Here is a 23,267-nt window from a genome sequence, read left to right as displayed (position 1 = left end):
GAACAATGGCTACTAGAAGGGGTTTAAGGGAAGCTGTCAGGAGTTGTCTGCAATGTATGTGCCTGCTGTGATGTACTAAACCATCAGGCAGCATACAACTATATTGTATTCTACAACGGTGCAGCGTTTTACAGGAAACATGCTTTAATAAGCAGAAACATGGAGAAGAGTCATTGGGGCAGATCCCCGCCAGGATCAGCTGTCAGTCCAACCGATCCAGATGAAGAGAAGCCTATCTAGATGTTATGCTGCTTGTAGTCAGGAATCACAAACATCTAACAGGTTCCTGTAATATCTCCTTAAGACTGCTTAATGAACGCAACCTAAATAAGGCTTGATACAGTCTGTAGCGTTTACCCTGAGCCAAGGACGCACCGCATCCACCACCACACCTAGGATGAACATATGCTTGTGTTCACACAGGGAGAGAGAATGTGCATACACAACACTTTTCCCCGATTAGTACTGACAGCAGATGATGAAGAAAGACTCCCACATATATTCCCCATCCATATTATAAATGCCCATCCTGTGTTATCTCCTATAACGTATCACATTGTCAGCCATATTTAGTTTGTACTCCAGCTGAATGGGGGAATATACAGCAGAAAATCTGACAGATCCCAGGGCTTATAAATCTACATAACTACCTGCAGCCGGTGACCGAGGAGAATCTGGAACTCTTCTCTGCTGTAGTTGGTGGTTACTACTCACCTGGGCGGTTACCTGTAGGAATCTCCTCTTTACACTACTGATCATTGCTAACATGAAAGAACCCATTGAAAAGCATGTGTTCAAAACATAAAAATATTATGAAATATAAACCTCAAATGAAACAATAGTCTGAATCTATGATTTTAACCAAAAGGGCATTTTTCAGGAAACCCATCGAGGGCAGCTGCTATGCAGCACAGGAAGCAAATTATGGTTTTACACTATATGCAAACTGTTCCTACAGGTGCCTTAACATTTTGAGATTACTTTCAAACCCTCTGATTTTATACAACGAGTGTTGGAACAAACTGCATTACAGCACCCTCTAGGGCAGTTTTGCGCTTCAGAATAGAGCACATTGTTATCATAATGTCAAGAAAAGAGCAATTAACCAAAGACAGACAATTATAACCCTTAGAAGTGTAGGTCTGTCAGAGAAATTGCCAAGGTGGCAGTCAGTATAGCTTCTTATACCATCTAAGGGCACTTGCAAACTGGAGGAAACTGACAGGAAGATGTCTGACAGAACAAAGGCCGATAGAAAATCAGATGACAAGTTTTTGAGAATCAACAGTTTGCGTGATCAACACCTCACACAAAATCTTCAAGCACAGCTTAATGCAGCAAAAAATAAACAAGTTTCCATTTCAACTGTGAAGAGAATACTTCTATCCCCAGGTGTGACGGGTAGAATGTCAGTAAAAAAGCCACTGCTAAGATTGCAAAATGAAAAAAGACATGCCTGGGCCAAGCAGCACCTCCAGTGGACAACTGAAGCGTGGAAGGTCTTCTGGACTGATGAATCAAAATATGACATCTTTCGTAAAATCACATAGGGTTTTTACATGTTGTCGAGTAGGTGAAAGCATGGTTTATAATATGTGACACCAAATGTCAAACATGGAGGCCGAAGCGTGATGGTCTCGGGCTCTTTTGCTGAATTCAGAGTTGGCACCTTGCATAGGGTGACTGGCACAGTGGACAAAAAGGGCTACCACAGCATTTTGATATGCAATGCAATCTCTTCTGGTGTATGCCTAGCTGGTCAGGGGTTCACATTAGGGTTATATCACAACTACTTAAGAAGACAAGAAGAATCATAGAATGGTAGAGTCGGAAGGGACCACCAGGGTCATCGGGTCCAACCCCCTGCTCAGTGCAGGGGTTGTAAGGATTCAAATAAAGGAAGGGCCTGAACAGTCTCCAGACTTAAACCTCCATCAAGCTTGTTTGGGATGAACTGGACAGAAGGTGAAACAAAAGTAATCTACAAGTGCAGCACATTTGTGGGAACTTCTGCAACAATGTTGGGAAGAAATTTCTCAACACTTTCTGCATGCAATTATAGAAAGAATGCCTCCATTGTGTAACGCTGTTATATCAGCTAGAGGGGGCGACTTTGAAGAGTCAAAAATTTAGATTCAATTTTGTTAAACACAGCTAATGCATTATTTTTATTTATCATAAATTGTTTATTTTCTGCTTTTATTTCAAATTATATTTGACAGATTAAACGGCATAAATATCAATAAAAACTGAAAATATTGAAGTGTTCTAAAACTTTTTACCGGTAGTGTATATCCTGCTTTCCCTTGATAGCGCAGTGGAGCACTACAGTTATCTTGTGCTCTAAATTCAAAGGGTTAAGTATGAGCTGCTTGCAGAATCATTGACTCGTCACACAGCATTTTGTGTAATCATCTGATTCCCCCTTTATTTGTTAATAGATGGCAATTCTTATAGGTTTTAGACAAAGACATTGAAAATGAGGCTAGAAGACACCTTATTAATACATATACATAGTTTGTTGTAATCCTATTATTAGTATTGGTCATTAAACCTTAGCATGAGCAGCGATGCCAATCTCCAGGTCACTCCCTGCCTGCATACTGTAAGCTTAGGTTAATATTCAGTTAACTTCCCTCTCATCACATTAGCTATCTCTAAGGTCAAATATGTATGGACTTTGTTTTCAATATATATGAACCAACTAATGTGATGAGAGAGCAGTTAACTCCAGATTAACCAGCTAACAGTATATAAAACATTACTGAGATTGTAATTGGCAGTGTTTGGCAATCTTTAGTCAGTTAAGGCTTACATAAAGGTTATACATTTATGTGTTTTATATATAAAAGTACATTTGCCTACAAGCTAAATAGAGATATCTATATAAATAAATAGAGAGAGAAAGAAGTACATATCAACAGAAAGAACAATTCTACTAAACAAACTATGCATATGTTAGTGAAAATATTTACTACTTGGTATGTTTTCAGGTGGCCAAATTAACTGTTAATGTTTGAGCTCGAAGAAGCTTACAAATCACTCAGAGTTTTAATGTGAAAAGAAGTCATCTGACCTTTATTAGCGCTACATCTCAATTTATAGGATGAAGTAGAACAAAACATATTCTTGGTAAACTAGTGCTGATAACGTCAAGGTCGTCAGTCTGGATTTCTTGTACCCCTTCGGGAAGGCTAAGATATTGTGTCTGGAATGTTCTTAGTTAATGGAAAAACACAAGACTTATGATATAACAGTCAGAAGCATATAAGATGGATACAAAGGTAAAAATGGCTACATATTTACTGCTCTCACACATCTATCCCTAACGAAAGTCCAGCTTCTGCTCGCTAGTCCTCTGGGAAGGGCGTCAGCTGCAGTTCACTCCTGTGTAGGAGAGAGCTAATTGGGCTTTCTCCAGGAGGCCTTCTAAAATGATCTTGAGCTTCTTTAACTGTTCTGGATACGTGTTATGCAAAATACACAAAATGGAGGAAGAAAGACAAAATAGAATAAAAACAAGATAGAGTACAGGAGACATTATGGCTTCTCTCAAACCTTTGTGGTGATATTAGAACCACCAGTCACAAGTGTCTTTAACCAAGCAGTTAACACCCAGTGATTCTACAGCTTACTGATTTTTTTTGCCCTTTGGCACACTTCAGCAAATCATTTCCATCTACTAAATCTTTTCTCCAGGTTAGTGAATTACATTTAGTAAATTCTATTTTTTCATTTCAGGTTGTTTACACTAAAGCATGCACGATCTTCCCACAGTTAATCAGAAAGAAAAAGATTTGGGCCAAATGACCCAAAATATAGTAGCCAAACACAAAAACAAACCGACTTCTAGAAACTATAACACATGCTATAAAAATCACTAATAATCATCAGTAACCTGTACACAACTGAGCAGGCAATCATAAGGAAAAACTGTTACCTTCCGTCTCCCGAATGCTGTAACCCTGAAACACCCACAAGACAGCAGCAATGAGAAAAGTAAAGAACATGCGTTTTCTTACTTTAGCTGATGGGATCCTTCCTCGGTAGTGCAGAATGCAGAAGTAGGGCAAAGAAGTACTCAGAGGTCACCAAATGAGTTTACAGAATATTAATGATCACTAGTTCACTTAATGTATGTAAAAAGTGGCTATCTCCCTGTATGAGTTATTTGATGTTCAAGAAGTTGTGATTTTTGATCATGACAGTGCTTTCCTCTGTGAGATCCTTGATGTGGAGTTAAAGCTGACTTATGGATAAATCACTTTCCTAACCGTGCAAGAAAATGGCTTCTATCCGTATGAATTCACTGATGGCTAACCAGATTTGATTTCAGTGTAAAACATTTCCCACAATTAAAATAAGAAAATCACTTCTCCCCTGTGTGACTTCTCTGATGTTTAACAAGAGTTGATTTCAGTGCAAAACATTTCCCACATTCAGAACAAGTATAGAGCTTCTCTCCTGTGTGAATTCTCTGATGTTTAACAAGAGTTGATTTCAGTGCAAAACATTTCCCACATTCTAAACAAGTAAATGGCTTCTCCCCTGTGTGAATTCTCTTATGTGTAACAAGAGATGATTTCAGTGTAAAACATTTCCCGCATTCTGAACAAGAAAATGTTTTCTCCCCTGTGTGGATTCTCTGATGTCTAACAAGATGTGTTTTTTGTTTAAAATATTTCTTACATACAGAACAAGAAAATGGCTTCTCCCCTGTGTGAATTTTCTGATGTTGAACAAGAGATGATTTCAGTGCAAAACATGTCCCACATTCAGTACAAGTAAAAGGCTTCTCTCCTGTGTGAATTCTCTGATGTCTAACAAGAGATGATTTCACTGCAAAACATGTCCCACATTCAGTACAAGTAAAAGGCTTCTCTCCTGTGTGAATTTTCTGATGTCTAACAAGATGTGTTTTTTGGGTAAAATATTTCCCACATTCTGAACAAGAAAATGTCTTCTCCCCTGTGTGACTTCTCTGATGTCTAACAAGATGTGTTTTCCGGGTAAAACATTTCCCACATTTTAAGCAAGAAAATGTCTTCTCCCCTGTGTGAATTCTTTGATGTGTAACAAGAGTTGATTTCATTGTAAACCTTTTTCCACATTCTAAACAAGAAAATAGCTTATCTCCTGTGTGACTTATCTGATGTACAAAAAGCGTCGATTTCTTTATAAAACATTTTCCACATTCAGAACAAGAAAATGTCTTCTCCCCTGTGTGACTCCTCATATGTATAACAAGGTATGATTTCGCTGTAAAACATTTCCCACATTCTGAACATGAATATGGTTTCTCTCCTGTGTGACTCCTCATATGTATAACAAGATATGATTTCGCTGTAAAACATTTCCCACATTCTGAACATGAATATGGCTTCTCTCCTGTGTGACTCCTCATATGTATAACAAGATGTGATTTCGCTGTAAAACATTTCCCACATTCTGAACATGAATATGACTTCTTCACTGTGTGAGCTCCTCGATATTTATCCCTTCTGTGAGTTTTCTTCTGCTTATCAGTCTGTGATGGGACACACTGTATAAGAGGAGCAGATGACTGATCTTTGCTGTGAAGGGCTGAGGGGATCTTTGGGATGATGGCAGCTTCTTCATATGTGTCTTGTGTGATACCATAATCTTCTGCTTTACAATCGATAGATATTAGACATCCCTCTGAACTCCCGGGACCGTCATCTGCCAAGAATAAAACTTATTTTACTATTGTTTGAATAATATGAAGCTTAAAAATATATATATTGGTATTTTATAACATTACAATATACATATGTCCAAACAAATTACAAGTCATGTAGCAAAATGTAATTAGTAACCAAGAACAGATCACAATCAGTAGCTGCTGATGTTAGGCCACCAGCAGTGGTGTGGCACAAATGTAGGCAGACCACTTGACTGCTATGGTGCTCAAGGCTAAATGGGCAGCCTAACTGTTCCATGGCTGACTCGTCAGGCCCTTTTTAAAAAGTCTGCACAAGACTCTTTGTCCCTAATTGTCCTGCCCATCTGGATGCTGCTCTTCTCGTAGCACTTTATCTGGTAGCACTTTATAGAGTGTAGGATAGAGGGAAGGAATCAGCTTCTGCACTGAGAAAAGCATAATCTGGACCAGGAAGACTATGAGTGGCAAAGAGACTTGTTCCACTTGTACGGATGTTCGATGGAAGGGCATACAGAGAGGGAAAATTGTAAGTTTAAAGGGCCACAAAGGGGAAATATTACCTTTTAGGGCCACAGAGTGGTATTAAGTTATTGGCAGGATGGGAGTGTAGGAAGAGACAAGTGGTGTCTGGAGGAAGTCATCATGGCAGTATGCACCCAGATGAAGATGGGCAGCACCAATCAGAGAAGATGCCACCTGTGATCATTAGAGGTAAATGTATAGTGATAGTGATAATAGTGCAGATGTGGAGGGGCGGTCGGTTATAGTGACTGTGGTCTGCTTTCTTCTTCCTATACTGGTGGCTGTGCACTGGCGCCTGCCTGCCAGGACCCACAGCAACGGCCACTGCGTGGCATGATAGATGGGTGTTGTTGCGGAATAGGTTTACTATTTCTACTAATTTGTTCGTGATGCCAGTGCTTTACAGCACGAGATGTAGTGGGTGAAGACAATGATAAATAAATCAAACCAAACCAGGGTTTAGTAAGATAAGCATAATTAATTATTATTTTTCTTTTCTCTTTTATGATAGAGATTATAGCAAATATTTACTAGGAGTACAGTACAGTCAATCCGCAGAGATTAAACACTTTTACTCCTTTAAATCCACAAACTGGTGACCTAATTGTATGGCCTTCCCTTTGATACCCTTGTAATTGTGCCTAGGTATGGCTCTGACTCCTGGTCTCCACAGTAATTTGCCTCCCTGCGGACACTGGTAGACCGTTAGGCCCAAAGGGAAATTTGGAGCCTTATCTCCCCTGATTGTGAGGGGGCTTCACTGCCAGAGGGGCCTCCTGACATAAATAGCCTCCCTGGGAATATTGATAATAGATGGCGTAAGGCAAGGGGGTTTTGGTGGTGCTTATCTCCCTTTAGGTGATCGCAAGCTCTCTTTCTCCCCAGAGATCAGTGCAGTCACTCTGCTGCAGCAGCGGCAACTCGGCACAGTGTCTGGTGACTCTCCAGACAGGAATCCGCAGCGCTCTCGACTCCTCCGCCATCCTGACAACAGCTTTCACTACCACTTACCCTCACCTCACTATCCGACAACTGCATCCCTATGACAACTCCTACAGGCAAGCTCCACTGTACTGCCATCTTTCACTAAAACTGACTAACAGACTATGACTATTCTATGGACACTCTTTCTAATACTAACACTGACTGCTCTGCTTCACTTATTAACTGATCTATCTCACTATTTCCCATCTATCTCTCTATTCCAATGCCGGCTCCTACACTCTGCATTCACTGTCTGCTCTAGTACATTACCTATCTTCTTCTCTGTCTAGCAGTTGACTCACTGACTGACTAACATTAGTTTCTTGCTTGTGTCATTGGGGGACAGAGCAAAGACCGTGGGATATAGATGCTGCCACTAGGTGGTGACACTAAGCACAAAAAGTGTTAGCTCTGCCCGCTGTCTATATCCCTCCCTGCCAACACCCAGCTATTCAGTTTTTAGCTTAGTGTCCGTAGGAGGCAGACGGTCTCACCCGCAAGGGCCGAATGGATTTTCCAGGATGGGCCAGGGCTAACAGGAAGTAATGGCTCTCCCTTTTAACCCAACCAAGGAGGGCAAACAGAGGTGGAGTGATCTGTCTGTTGTCTGCCTGGCCCCCTTAGAAGAAAAAGGAGGACCACCCAGGTATTACTGCATGTGAACTGCGAACCATAGAGCTCCCCGTTTGTCCGGTTCAGCATCCCCTCCTAACGCAGGGAAGGCGATGTTTGGGGTGAGTGCTCTGCTAGAAGTGATGGCTGGCTGACCTTGATGGCACTAGGACCCGTCAGCCATAGAGCTCCCTGTTTTATTCTTCTGGGATTCTCCTGCGTGACTAATGTATCCAGGAGGAACGGATTGTCACCGTCTGGCGGCATGCCTGCGAGTCAGTGCATGTAGCCCCAGTGGCCTAATGGATAAAGCACTGGCCTCCTAAGCCAGGTATTGTGGGTTCGTGTCCCATCCAGGGTGGTTGCCCACCTACCATCCAAAAGCATGTTGTGTTTTACTATATGGCTTAATGTGGTATAGTTCAGCTCTAGTGCCGCTTTTGATGTATAGATGGCTTTAAGGAATAGACCAGCCACCATGCAGCTGGGTGGATTTTAGGGTATAGCCTGGATGCTGGATGGGGTAGCCACTCCGTGGCAATTTCTGTGTAGCCAGGCATGTTCTGCATGCATGGCTTGGTTGGTGTCACCATGGGCATGTATGTTTTGGTTGCCGCACGTTGTATTGTGTTTGCACATTTCATGTTCCCCACACCCCTCACCAGTGGCTATGTGTCCCATACCTAGGCGCCATGGCTCCACTTCCTCCTGCAGGTTGACGGAGTAGTATTACTCTCCAATCTATCCCTACTCAGGAAAGCGAACGTGGTGAATCTTAGCATGATTCTAGTCTTACGGAGACCGGTGGTTCCTCCCATACGGGGAAGAGTACCTGCACATGGTAAGAGATTTACACCGAGCTACAGGTTATCTCGTGTGGCGAACAACGGTGTTCAAGCTATTTGACCTGTGATGCCTTCTAGGCCTGCTCTGGATTGGGTTGAGCCTATCCTATTAGTAGCTCCCCTATTGTCGACCCTGCAGCCAGCCGTACCGCAGTGTCAGAGTCCAGGATGACACATGGACAGGGGCTGGCCAGAGCCACATACCAAGTGTGCTCTCGCCACACGACAAGATTTGCATCCATCAGAGAATACAGGTGAGCCTCGCCTGTTGCCCCTGCTGCAGTTCCCTGCAGGGATTCTTAGCGCAGTGTCTGTATCCAGGATGACATGCGATCAGGGCCCAGCCAGAGCCACATACTATTTGCGCTCTCACTACAGTACGAGATTACATCTAGCCGGAGAATATCTTGTCTTTACGAACAACGTTGTTCAAACTAATTGCCAGCATGGCTCTGGCCTTGCTGAGATCTGTGGTACCCTCCACTTGGAATGATTACTTGCACAGGGAGTCCTGGGACTCATTGTTCCCCAGGTCTGCTTCACACTGGCAAGAGCCCTGCCAATCGATAGCTCTCTGGCTGGCCCTCCTGCAGTTCCCTGCAGGCAGCTCTGGCACAATGTCAGTGTGCACAATAACACGTGGACAGGAGCGGCCAGAGCCACGTATTATGTGCGCTCTCGCTACAGGCATTCAGCCGAAGAAGATCCCGTATGGCAAACTAATTGCAGCATGGCTCCGGCCATGCTGACTCCTGTGGTACCCTTCAGTTGGAAGGAGTACTTGCACAGCTAGCCTCTGGACTAATCGCCCCTCAGGTCTGTGACAGACCTTGGATTGAGCCTGGCCTAGCAGCTAGCTCAGTGAGGGGTGCCGCCTGCGGTTCTCGACAGGCAGCCTTGGTGCAGTGTCCATGACTTCAGACAAGAAGCATGTGCCACGTGCACTCTCGATGCAGTACAAGATTGCATCAAGCCATATTCAGACTGGTTATCAGCAGTACTTGCTTGCTGGCATCGATAGCTCCTTCCATAGGGAAGGAGTACTGGGCACAAGAAGTCCACGGACATATTGCTCTTTTTCTACACTCCGGAATGGGGAAGCCGTACCTGATTGCTAGCTTCCCTATGGTGGCCCCTCTGCACTGTCCTTGCAGGCAGCTTTAGCACTTTCCTCACTTACAGGAGTGGACGCGGGCTGGGGCTGCCCAGAGCCGCATACTATGTGCACTCATGCCGCTATGTGGGATGGACATCCAGTCAGGATATCTAAGTATAGTGGTAGGCTGGGGGGGTTCCTCCTCCAACAGGGTGCCTGGGGGCAGTAGATCCATCTACTAGCTCCCCTCCTGATAGCTCTGACATGCTGATCCACTATGGGTCCAGTCCTTCTCCTGGCAGCCTTGGAACCAAACCAGAATCTGTTGCTTTCTAGGAGGACTGGGGCGGACGTGGGTCACTCATGTCGAGCGGGCCTCACATTCTTCCCTATTATGCATGTCAGGGCTGCTGCCATTAGGAGTACTCTGTAGTCAGAGCGGTCTGCGACTTCACTCCTACAGCATTTCTCCTTGTAGCCTTCCTATGCAGGTAAGAAAACCGTTGGGGAGACAAGCATTTAAATCAGACGGAGTTAGTAGCGCGCCGCGATCCTCCTGCACTCATTCCTCCTGCAGGATTGTTAGCAGGAGACCATGAGATGCTATACATTCATATGGTTTTCAATTCTTAGCACTCGCCCTCCCTACTCCGGAGGACCTCGCAAAAAGAACAATGAGGCTCACATCCAGCAACTAGGTCGTCTGTCAAGGGGCCCCAGCTCTTAATTTCATCCCCTCTTTATGATGGTGCTGATGTCACGTTCAGCTTGCCTGGTCTACTTGTCTCTCTACTAAGCAAGATGCGCTATTGGGCAGAGATTCTTTGGTCACCCTGGCTCTTCCGCTGTTGCTCCTGACAACACTGGTGGAGCCTTGGGTTTCTGTGGTAGTTTCCTCGCGCAGGCACCGCTTTATAGCAGTGCAGGGTTACTGTACCAGAGACACCATATGTTCAGTCTGTGATACGGCACATATTTCTAGAATGGTGCCTCATGGGAAGCTCCTCGTCGCGAGCCGCTTTTTTCTCAATGGTGAGCTGGTTTTCAGACCCCCTTTTTGCTCTGTCTCTGAGCATGTGGGATACCTAGGCACCCATTTGGGTTGAATAGCTGATTTTGCTTCTTTACACGTGTGGCTTTTTATGTATTCCCACCCCTTGGGTACTGCTCTTGAACGTCTCAAGGTCGAAGCCGTGTCCCCCAGTGGGAGAAAGATTTTAGGAAAGTTCCTTACAAATTCTAGTTTTTTCGGACCCAGTCATTCAAACAATGTTTAAAGCTAGGAAGCAGTCTTCGTCAAGGGTGTATCATCGTGTGTGGAGAGGGTTCGTCCTTTGGTGCCAGCGGAGGGGTGTTCACCTTATGCGTTTTTCCTTGCCCCGCCTCCTGTCCTTTTTCCAGGATGGGCTGGAGATGGGGCTCACCCCCAGTTCCCTCAAGGAACAGATTTCCACCTTGTCTGTCCTTTTTCAGTGCCCCTTGGCATCTGGGTTGGCTGTGCGCACTTTCCTGCTGGGAGTTGGTCACACTGCAGCCCTGTTTCGCTTCCAGTTACCACCATGAGATTTGAATCTGGTCTTCAACTCCCTACAGGCTCATCCGTTCAAACCATTAGCAAGGGTACCATGGCGGTTATTATCCTGGAAGGTAGCCTTCCTGGTGGCAGTTACTTCTCTCTGAAGGGTCTCCGAGGTCACAGCGAAGCCCCCTTTACAGTGTTCCACCAGGATGAGGTTCTATTTCTTCCAGTTCCTTCTTTCCTCTCCAAGATGGTGTCGTCTTTCCATATTAATAAGGACATTGTGCTGCCGTCACTCTGTCTGGTGGCAGTCCACTCAAGGAGATGGGCTCTGCACGCTTTAGACCTAGTGCGAGCTCAGAAGATCTATTTGGAACATATTTCACCATTCCGCTCTGATTCTCTATTGTTAATACTGGAGTGTCCGAGATGTGGTCTCGCGGCCTCCACAAGTCGTGGAGTGCTGGATACGCTTAGAGCTGGTTGAAGCTTAGCAGGCTATGGGTAAGACATCTCCGTTTTGGGTGACAACACACTCTGCCAGGGCAGTGGGAGCCTCATGGGCGGTCGGCAATGGTGCCTCCGCCTTGCAAGTGTGTAGGTGGGCTCCTGGTCAGCCCTACACATTTTCTCTAAGTTCTACCGAATTTTACTCTTTTTGCGTCAGCCAACCCTTCGCTAGGCGGAAGGTTACAGATTTCTGTAAACTAACTGTTTGTGTCGGGGATTTTTCCTTTTTCCCTCCCTCGGGGACTGCTTTGGAACATCCCACGGTCTTTGCTCTGTCCCCCAATGACATGAGCAGGAAAAGAGGATTTTTAATCACCGTAAAATCTCTTTCTCGTCTCGTCATTGGGGGACACAGCACCCACCCTTTCTTCCTTTCTATATGACACCATTTTTTGTCCTGACCAGGACCGTGGTTCTGTAAGTCGCACGTGGTGCTCTTTTCATTACAGTTAGAACCTTTGTGTCATATTGCTATCTATTGTTGTTTTTTCTGTTCCCGCATGGAGGGGATGCTGACCCGGACAAATGGGGGGCTCTATGGCTGGTGGGACACACTCAGGAGTACCCGGGTGGTCCTCCTTTTTCTTCTGAGGGGGCCAGGCAGACAACAAAAGGATCACTCCACCTCTGTTTGCCCTCCTCAGTTGGGTTAAAAGGGAGAGCCGTTACTCCCTGTTAGCCCTTGCCCATCCTGGAAAATCCATTTGGCCCTTGCGGGCGAGACCGTCCGCCTCCTACGGACACTAAGTTAAAAACTGATTAGACAGGTGTCGGCAGGGAGGGATATAGCCAGTGGGTGGAGCTAACACTTTTTGTGCTTAGTGTCACCTCCTAGTGGCAGTAACTATATCCCACGGTCTTTTCTCTGTCCCCCGATGACGAAACAAGAAAAAGACTTACGGCGAGTAAAAAATCCGCTTTTCTTTTTTTTCACTGGGACAACTGACCTGACTCCTCTTTTTGTTCTTGTCTGACTGGACTCCTGACCAAACTAACCTCTCCCTCCTGTCTCCTTCTATGACCAACTCACTAAACTGACTGCCTGGACCAACTATCACCTCACAGCATACTCATACTTTTAATTTCCTTTCCTCCCAAGTGCTGCTCTGGTGTAACCAGGCAACTGTTGCTCCAATCACAGGCTTCCACACTCCTGTCACCTCACAGCTTGACAGACCATCATGTTGATCAGCTCATCTGTGCTGCTGTCCTACGAGGGCTGAATCTGCCGGCAACCAATGAGAATTAACTGGTCGCCGGGCAGATTATTAATAGCTGAGTTACAGGGCAGGTTATCCAGTGATTAACCCCTGCTTGCCCTCCAGAAATTAAACACCGACAAATAATGGCAAGTACTTTTGTAGGACCGCATTATGTGACACTGCACAGAGATCCAATGGATAGCGCCGATCTCATTAAAGTTTATAAAGTTAAAATTTTAGCTGCCCTAATGGATTGGATCCATGGGGGCAGCTAAGAATACTCACCCCATCCTTTGCAATGTCCCACAATGATCTAGTCCTCCAGGACATGATGCCGGTCTTCTGCACATGCATGCCAGGTGTCATTACGTCAGCCGCATCCGCAGAAGGCTGTGAGTCCCAGCAAATTTGAAATCTTTAAGCTCCTGAAGGTAATCGGGTGGCAGAAGATGTCACCGGGGACCGCGGTGTCCGATTCCTGGGCCAATGATGGCCATTATTCAGATCAGGGAAAGGTAAAAAAGAAGTTTAAAAAAGTTAAAGTTTCATCAACCCTCATGGATCGGATCCATGAGGGGAGGTGAAAATACTCACCCCTGTCCTCCGTGATGTCCCGCAGCGATCTGCACATGCTGCGGGCTTCTGTGCACGCGCCGATGTGGCGCGCATGCGCAGAAGACCGGAGAGCCCGGCATATTTAAAATTCCCCTGCACTCGGATGTCAAAGATAGCCAAATACAGGGAGATGTCACTGGAAACCGCTGTATGCAGTTCCTGGTCACATGATCACTGTTATCCATACTATAACAGTGATCATGGAAAGTTAAAAAGTGTTTAAAAAAAAGTTTATAAAGTTAAAGTTTCCTCTCCCCTTAGGGATCGTATCCGTGAGGAGGGATGAAATTACATACTCAAGGTCCCCAGATTTGTCCCCCAAGTGGATCTTTGTCTACGGTACTTACCCCAGCTTCGGCGCATGTGCACGTCAGCTTAATGCATGTGCAAAAGTCAAGGATTGCCTTGAAAATTTAAAATCTGCCTGCTCCTGGCTACCAAAGCTAGCCGACAGCCAGGGGATGTCACAGGGTACCGCAATATGTAGTTCCTGGTCACGTGATCGCCGTTATCCAATGGATAATGGCAATCACGTAAAAGGAAAAAAAAAGTTGGTTTCATCTCCCTATACTGATGTGATCGGTGAGAGGAGATGAAACATCTTAACAGAGGCCTCCGCATTTGAACCCCGACGCGATCATCCTCCACGAACCTTCGCCACCTCCTGCACATGCCAGCAAAAGGACGGACACATGCGCAGGAGCCCAGGAAATGTTAAATCGCTTTGCTCCCTGCTACAAACGGTCACTGAGAGCCTAAAGCAGTGATTGGTGGACTTGTTGAGCGGTCCCAGGTCACTGATAAAAAGGTAGCGATCTCACATGAGCGGATAGAAATTGCAGATTACGCATGCGTTTGATCAGTGGCAATACGTGGAGCAATGAAATGCATTGAGATTGCACAATTCCGCTCAAATGAGCGGGTCGGAATGACGTAAACCACTCGCAGAAAACAGAACGCAGCATGTTCTATTTTACCGTGGATATCCACAACATAGAGCCTATTGTGCTCTACGGTTCCAGATATACCTACAGCTCATACACAACTAAATTATGTATGGCCAGGCTCATAGCTGGGATCCCCTGTGGGCCTCCACAAGCAGATTCCACATACGGCCGTGTGCACCCGGCGTTATTCAGATCGCTACCTGTAATATGTAATTTACATGAGGCCCCGGAATGCTCAATTTCCTGCAATTCCAGGAGCAGCTTGTTGAGCGCCTTCAGTTTCAGACCGCCGCACCTCAGCAAGCTTACAAAGGCTCACAGAGCGCCACTTTTTACACCCCATCCCTGCCGCTGAGGTATAGTAATGCCCCCAAAAAAAGCATGGGAAGAGGAGGGATACCCGATTGTGTTGCCCCAAGTGCCCATCCCAACCATCCGTAATTACCCCGGTCTTCGGACATACTACACAGTTTACATTATTACTTTTATCTAAGATTTGGGGAACGCCAAAAAATAAAAGTGGGGGGGATTATTTTTAGGGAGTCAATTTTTATTCTGCACAAATGAGCAATGGGGCCTGGAATTTATTCAGTTGTGCCCTGAAATGCAATGGGTGTTCCCTCCATTATAGGCCTAGCCATGTGTCCTATAAGTAGACTGGGGCTACAATGGGTATGTTTCTGGACACGGAACAAACAGGGGGATCCCTTTTGGGGTGCAAGTCTTTATTTATATGTGTTCTGTACAAAAAAAACCTGCTTTTAAAATGACAGAATTGCCAAAAATATGAAAATCATAATTATTTCTGCTTTGCTTAGATTCATTCAAAAACTGTTGGATAAAAATATGCAGTATACCTGTAGATGAATTTCTTTAAGGAGCCTAGTTTTCAAAATGTGGTCATTTGTGGGGATTCTCCATCATTTTGGCTGCTCAAGGGCTCTACAAGTGGGCAATGGGGACTACATCACCTTCAAGCAAAATGTCTGTTCTGAAATCCACCAGCTGCTCTTTTCATTTTGGGCTCCATTGTGCATACAGACATAAGATTAGGGCCACAATGGGCATGTTTCTGAACACAGGATAAACAGTATCCATTTTGGGGTGCAAGTCTTCATTTATATGTGTGCTGGATGGAAAACTGTGTTTAAAATGACACAATTGCCAAAAAAAATGAAAATCGTAATTTTTTCATTCTGGTTTGCTTAAATTCATTTAAAAACTGTGGGGTTAAAATAAGCAGTAGACCCCTAGAGGAATTCGTTAAGGGATCTAGTTTTAAAAATGTGGTCATTTGTGGGGGTTCTCTATCGTTTTGGCCAAGGGCTCTACAAGTGTGCAATGGGGCCTAAATCACCTTCGAGCAAAACTTGTGTTCTGAAAGCCACTGACTGCTCCTTTCATTTTGGGCCACGTTGTACATACAGACATAATATTAGGGCCACAATATGTATATTTTTGAATACAGGACAAACAGAGGTATCCATTTTGGGGTGTAAATTCTCATTTTCATGTGCACTATAGGTGAAATCCTGCCTTTAAAAAGACATTGTTGCGGCTTGTCAGTCACGACAACATCGTGGCATGGTGGCTTTTACACAGGCTATGACCTGTTGCCTGGTTAAGCAGGTCAAGGGTTAATGCATCATGTGCAGCATCAACTATTGCTGTCTACCTTGCTGCATGACTGCATGTTGGATTAGCCATGCCTGAGAGTAGGGTGGAGGTGTGGTTTTCTATTCACTCTGCCATGGTTTCAGGTGTAGAGTAGCTATTTATTCTCTGCCCTCCTGGTGATCAATGCTGCTTATTTTCGTACACAGTGGAGTACGTGGAGTTGGAGATTTACTGTGCAGGGTGGTCTGCAACTTGCAGATAAGTAGCTGCTAGTCTTTTCCAGTTGTTTTGTTGTTTGTCTATTCTGTTTTTGCTTTGCGTGTCAGTTCGTCTTTCCAGGGGTCCTTATGAGGACATTCAGATCCCAGTAAGAAGACCGCTGGGCCGTCTTTATAGAGACGATGTCCCCGCTTTAGGTAGGGACCTGTCACCCTCCCAGCTAGGTAAGGGCCAGGCTTCCTTCTTCCCCTGGAGTTGGTGCCACCGTCCTGCATTATGGTGTTTACGGTTTTTCTACCATTTGTACGTTCCTGGTCACCGTGCGGAGTGGTGTACTCTGGTGTCACACGGTCCTTACTATCATGGTTATCACCACCCTGCGTCCGTGCTGAGAGTGGTGCTCGGGCTCTGCACGGATATGACAGACATATTTGCAAACATATGAAGTTTTATTTTTTCTCCTCTAAAATGCATTAACACCTGAAAAAAAAACTGTGGAGTCAAAATATTCATGACAACCCTCAGTGAATATATTAAGAGGTATAGTTTTTTTGAAAATGGGGTCATTTGTGGTGATATCTATCATTCTGACACATATGAGCCTTTGCAATCTTGGCTTGGGGTGGGAAAACAAAGTTTTCCTTAAAATGTTGACAAACAATGTTAAATTTGTAAGTCTCCTAAATGGGTTTTTTAAAAAAAACATGAATTTGGCGATGTCTCATATTATAAGATTAACAACACAAAATCTTAAACGTTAAATCTAGGCCCTAATCCTTCTCCTTTACTTGGTGTAATGGTTCTCTCCCATACCTAGGCATCAGCATAGCGTACCCAAGCTCCCTTACTTGCTCTAAAAACTACCTACCACTTCTTAACCGAATTCCAAACATTTTAAGCAAATTTCGTAAACCCTTCATCTCATGGGCAGGTAGATTCGCAGCGGTTAAAATGATGATCATCCCACGAATCTTATATGTCTTCAGAACAGTAACAATCTCAATCTCCAATCATTTCATTCTTAAAGTCCAAGCTATCATCAACCAATTCATCTGGGGAGCAGCCCACGCCAGAGTAAAATTCTCCACCTTGGCAAGACCATACAAACTAGGAGGTATGAAAGCCCCCGATATTAAGCGATATTTTACTGCGGTCACATTAGATCAAATCAAACACTGGTGGGTTACCCCGTCCTCTAAAAAATGGGTGAATATAGAAGCAGCAGCCCTAGGGGCACCCTTGATCTCCCTCCTTGGAGTTAATCCCCCCCCCACTTCTGGCCCACTCCTTACCAAGCCTCCAGGTTTCGGTTGGAATCAACTAGTCTCTTCAAACCTGGAAAAAAGTCCCCGCCATAGTCCTCCCCTTGAGATTCCCATCCTCCATACTCCCAGATTTCGAATATGGAACATGGGAGAAATTCGGAGTTAAAAAGATCAGAGACCTCTGCAAAGAAGGGGTCATAATGGACTTTCAACATTCAACCTCCCCACTAAACTAGGCTTTTCATATCTGAGATTGAGATTTGCATTACAATCCCTAGATATCCATAAGCCTATATTCCCCAAAACGGCTTTCACGTTCTTCTCACTCTCAGCAGATGTCTCCGGAGGCATATCTAATTTTTACGACAACTCTTTCTCCCAGATTGCCCAAACTAAATCAGCTCACATGACATTATGGGAGCTCGACTTTAAACAAACATTTAGCCTGGAGGAGTGGACCCGTGCTCTCGCATGGACTAAAAAGATTTCTCATGGCATCTCTCACTGGGAGTCATCCCAGAAGTTATTCCTTCGCTGGTATGTTACCCCAGCAAGAGTATCTAAGATGAACACCCTAACCCCGGAGACCTGCTGGAGAGGTTGTGGTGCAAAAGGCACTTACTTCCACATGTGGTGGTTATGCCCAGTTATAAGGTCTTTCTGGAATTTGGTATTTAACTTCATATACACCGTTACTCACCAATACGTGCCCCCTGACCCAATCCTGGCCCTTTGCTTCTTGAACTCTGGTAAACTATCTCCCTTCTACTCGGCCCTCATTTCCCACATTAACCTTGCATCAGGTCTGGAAATTGCCAAGCACTGGAAATCAAAAGAAGTTCCTTCTATATCAGCAGTGAGAAATTCAGTGAACCACACTTTTCACTTGGAACAAGCCTACTCACGTAGATTCGCCACCAAGTCCCCACGAACAGCTTTCTGGGTAACCTGGTTAGACTATACCTCAAGGAACCCCTTATAAAAGGGAAGAGGGAACGAGGAATGGGGGAAGAGGGTTACTTAATCAAACAAGACCACTGCAACTATTATTTATTGACGCCAATGTCCCCACCAACTAAAAGCAAATAATTCCAAATCCCTGAACCCCTTTCCACCCCCCCTCCCCCCTCCTTCCCACAGACTCATTATCACCCCCTCTAGTATCTGGACCAGATCTGTACTGCATTTAACATTAGGTATGAGCCCAAATAATCCTTCTAGTTAATGTTTAAAAAAGGTACCTCCGTTGTTCATGTTATGTTTTGTGTTGATTTTGCTTTATTTTGTTTATTGCCTAATTTCCATTGTACCTCATATATCAATGTAATTTTCTGTTTATTATGAAAAATCTTAATAAAAATTCAATTATTAAAAACAAAAACACGAAAGATTTTCAAATGTGCATCCAGAATAACGTAAACAGATGGAAATCTATATTTTATCAAAACTTTGTACAGTACGTTTGCACATATTTGAGATATTGCAATTAAAAATGTGCAAAAAAAATAGTTTAAAAAGAAAAACTTTTCCCAATTTTGGCGCTTTTAATAAATATACACAAATTCTATAGACTATTTTTACCACCTAAATGAAGTACAACATGTGGCAAAAAAACAGTGTCAGAATCACTTGGATATGCAAAACCTTTACGGAGTTATTCTATGTTAAAGAGACACACGTCAGATTTCCAAAATTTGGCTTGGTCATTAAGGCGCAAACTGGCTTGGTCACTAAGGGGTTAAATACATAAAAAGCCATAAACATCCCAGGATAACAGGTGGCTTGCCAATGTGGAACACCTCCAATAAGGTTCTATCTAAAAACCCAATAAGCTTATGTAATGTTAACGCAAGGTATAAGAAAAACATGGTGAATTTATTCACTTACCCTACATAACAGTATATTTGCTTAGTTCCCACACATCCTTACATACTATGAAACCCTCCAACCTGCAAGTGTTGCTACCATAGGTAACCTAGTATGTAAGGCCAAAAGAAGACCTATGCCCATCCAGTTCAGCCTATTACCCCCCAATATTGATCCAGAGGAAGGAAAAATAAAAAACAACGAGGTATAAGCCAATTTTCCCAATTTAAGAAAAAAAAATCTCTCGACTCCAATCCGGCAATAAGAATAATCCCTGAACCACCGACCCTTCTGAAGTTACCAATGATAGTTATAACATATATTTTATCAATCAAAGAAGGCATCCAGGTCTTGTAATCAAACTTGCCATAATCATGTCCTCAGGCAGAGAGTTCCATAGTCTCACTGCTCTTACAGTAAGGAAGCCCCTTCTATGTCGGTGTAGAAACCTTCTGTTCTCTAGGCGCAGAGGGTACTCCCTTATTACTGTCACAGTCCTGGGTACAAATAGATCATGGGAGAGATCTCTGTATTGTCCCTTGACACATTTATACATAGTTATTAGGCCGCCCCTCAGCCGTCTTTTTTATAAACTAAATAATCCCAATTTTGATAACCTCTCTGGGTATTGTAGTTTACCCATCCCATTTATTACTTTAGTTGCCCACCTTTGTACCTGCTCAAGCTCTGATATGCCCTTCTTAAGTGACGGTGCCCAAAGCTGTATACAATATTCCATGTGTGGTCTAACCAGTGACTTGTAAAGAGGAAGAACAATGTTCTCATCATGTGCCTCTAGACCTCCTTTGGTGCATTCTATGATCCCAATTGCCTTAGCATCAGTTTCCTGACATTGGTTGCCCCAGTTAACCCCTTAGTGACGGCCCCATTGCCTTTTTACATCCAGGCCTGCTAGGCTTAATTCCCAGAGGACATAAAAACATGCTTCCTCTGGGAATGACAGTCCTGCAGGCTCTGGATGTGACAGCTCCATGCTGCCGCTTACCGGAGGTAGCCGACAGCATGAAGCTGTCATCCCGGGCCGCAGGACCCCACTCACGGTCACGTGATCGCCCTTATCCAATGGATAAGGGTGATCATGTAAAAGTAAAAAAAAGCTAAAGTTTTACCTCCGGTCGTGGATCTGATCCGTGAGGGGAGGTGAAATTGCTTAACCAAGGCCACCGGCGATGTCCCCTGACTGGATCCTTATTCTTGGACCTTTCCCCAGCTTTGGCGCATGCGCCAGTCGCACGAAATGGCGGACGCAAGCGCAGAAGCTGGGGAGGGCAAGATGAAATTTAAAATCTCTGTTCTCCTAGCTACTAAAGGTAGCTGAGAGCTTGGAGAGATCATGGGGGGCGGCGATGAGTGTTCCTCGATCACGTGATTGCCATTATCCATAGATAATGGCGATCATGTAAAAGTTAAGACAGTTAAAGTCTGATGCTCCATTCAGTTTGGTTCCAGTTGTGCATACAGACATAAGATTAGGGCCACAATGGATATGTTTCTGAACACGGGGCAGACAAGGGAATCCATTTTGAGGTAAAACTCTTCATTCATGTATCTGCTGTACAAAAAAAACTATTTTTAAAATGACAATTGCTAAACAAATAAAAATCGTAATTTTTTACTTCTGCTTTGCTTAGATGCAATCAAAACCTGTGGGGTCAAAATACACTGTACACCCCTAGATGAATTTTTTAAGGGGTCTAGTTTTCAAAATGGGGTCATTTGTGGGGGTTCTCTATAGTTTTGGCCACTCAAGGGCTCTACAAGTGGGCTATGGGGCCTGAAACACCTTCAAGCAAAATGTCGGATCTAAAAGCCACCGGCTGCTCCTTTCGGTTTGGGCCCCGTTGTGCATACGGACATAACATTAGGGCCACAATAGGTATATTTCTGGACACAGGACAAACAGGGGTATCCATTTTATCCTGGACAAACAGGGGTATCCTGTGTTTTAAATTACATATTTGCAAAAATATGAAATTTTATTTTTTTCTCATCTAAATTGCATTAAAGGGGTTGTCCCGCGCCAAAACGGTTTTTTTTTTTTTTCAACCCCCCCCCCCCCCCCCCCCCCGTTCGGCGCGAGACAACCCCGATGCAGGGACGTAAAAAAATAAAAAAACGCTCAGCGCTTACCTTAATCCGCGCGCTCCGGTGACTTCTATACTTACCGGCTGAAGATGGCCGCCGGGATCCTCTTCCTCCGTGGACCGCAGCTCTTCTGTGCGGTCCATTGCCGATTCCAGCCTCCTGATTGGCTGGAATCGGCACGTGACGGGGCGGAGCTACCCGGAGCTACACGGAGCCCCATTGAAGAAAGCAGAAGACCCGGACTGCGCAAGCGTGTCTAATTTGGCCATTTGACCATTTTAGACGGCGAAAATTAGGCGGGCTCCATGGAGACGAGGACGCCAGCAGCGGAGCAGGTAAGTGAAAAACTTTTTATAACTTCTGTATGGCTCATAATTAATGCACAATGTACATTACAAAGTGCATTATTATGGCCATACAGAAGTGTATAGACCCACTTGCTGCCGCGGGACAACCCCTTTAATTCCTGAAAAGAAACTGTGGGGTCAGAATACTCCTGATCCCCTCAGTGAATACATGAAGGCAGGGGTGTCAAACTCATTTTTACCGAGGGCCACATCAGGCTTATGGTGACCTTCAAATGGCCAATTGTAAGACAGTACAGTAAGGGCTTGTTCACACAAGCGTATTGGCGTACATAATATGAAGTGAATAGAAGCCATTGATTTCAATGAGTTCGTTCACATGATGTATATTTCCATACAGCATGACCTATTTTGTTGCGTACTACGCACCCCAATAGGCCATTGAAGTGAATGGGCCGCGCAAATACGTGATGAATGTGCAGGAAACCTGTATATTCACTGCATATTTGCGCACCATTTCAGTGGGCTCATCTGCGTTCTTTTTTGCGTGCCAAAATATGCTTGCATAAGTGATTTTTGATTGCGCAAATACGCAGCGTATTTGTGCGACTGAAATACGATTATGCCTGTGTGAACATGCCTTAATAGTGACCCCTATAGTGGTCGCAGTAGTAATAGGGACTCTCATAGTGGTTTTTACCATGAAGATGGTCAGGGACTCTGGGCAGCAGTGGCGCGGTTCGCCGCGGCGTCTTGGGATGATGTTGCGCCCGCGTACGGGTCGGCAAGCGGCGGTGCCATGCTCCGGTGTGCGTGCGCAGCATGTGGCACGCGCGCCCCATCTCTGTGAGTCATAAGGGCTGGCTAGGAGCTCTCTAAGGGCGGAGACTCCTGAATATAGTCGGGCAGTTGCTGATAGCAGTTGCCAGTTATTGGTTCCGTCTTCTGTGCGTTTGACCTCGATCCTTCTCCAGTGGAAGTTACCCAATTCCGGTCCAACTCTGCCTGCGTTCTTTGTTGTTGTTCCTGTTGGTTATTCCATCTGCCTAGCCTGTCAGTACTAGTGAGTAGTCACTTGCATAGGTATGGCGGTTCCTGCCTGTCCTGCCTTTAGGCAGAGTAGGGTCAGAGTTGGCGGCCTGGACGTGTCCACCTTCAGGAAGGGACATTGGGCGTGGGTGAGAGTCTGGGAGCCCCGCGCCGTGCGTACCTATGCACCCGACTAGTATTGTAACATAATAACTGGCCCAAAAAACATTTTCCTGTGGTTTTTTTTAGTAGGATTTACTGTGTGAATGGAGTCCTACAATGCGATTACCGGTCAGATTCGTGACCTGGCTGGGATGGTACAGAA

The 23,267-nt window shown here is 44.7% G+C and overlaps 2 protein-coding genes across 2 annotated transcripts in view; both read right to left on the bottom strand.

Annotated features, from left to right (window-relative positions):
• Positions 1-23,267, bottom strand: part of LOC136628705 (zinc finger protein 665-like) — an 841,644-nt gene that overhangs the window by 521,387 nt on the left and 296,990 nt on the right. The window lies entirely within an intron of this gene.
• The window catches only part of LOC136629019 (oocyte zinc finger protein XlCOF6-like), a 34,858-nt gene continuing 13,826 nt past the window's right edge, over positions 2,236-23,267 (bottom strand). The window contains exon 5 of the mRNA XM_066605132.1: positions 2,236-5,700. Within this exon, the coding sequence (XP_066461229.1) occupies positions 4,370-5,700 (1,331 nt within the window). The 3' untranslated portion in view covers positions 2,236-4,369. The remainder of the gene's footprint in view (positions 5,701-23,267) is intronic.

Source organism: Eleutherodactylus coqui, chromosome 5 (assembly GCF_035609145.1).
Source record: "Eleutherodactylus coqui strain aEleCoq1 chromosome 5, aEleCoq1.hap1, whole genome shotgun sequence".
Lineage (NCBI taxonomy): Eukaryota > Metazoa > Chordata > Amphibia > Anura > Eleutherodactylidae > Eleutherodactylus > Eleutherodactylus coqui.
This window is presented reverse-complemented; position numbering and strand designations above follow the sequence as displayed.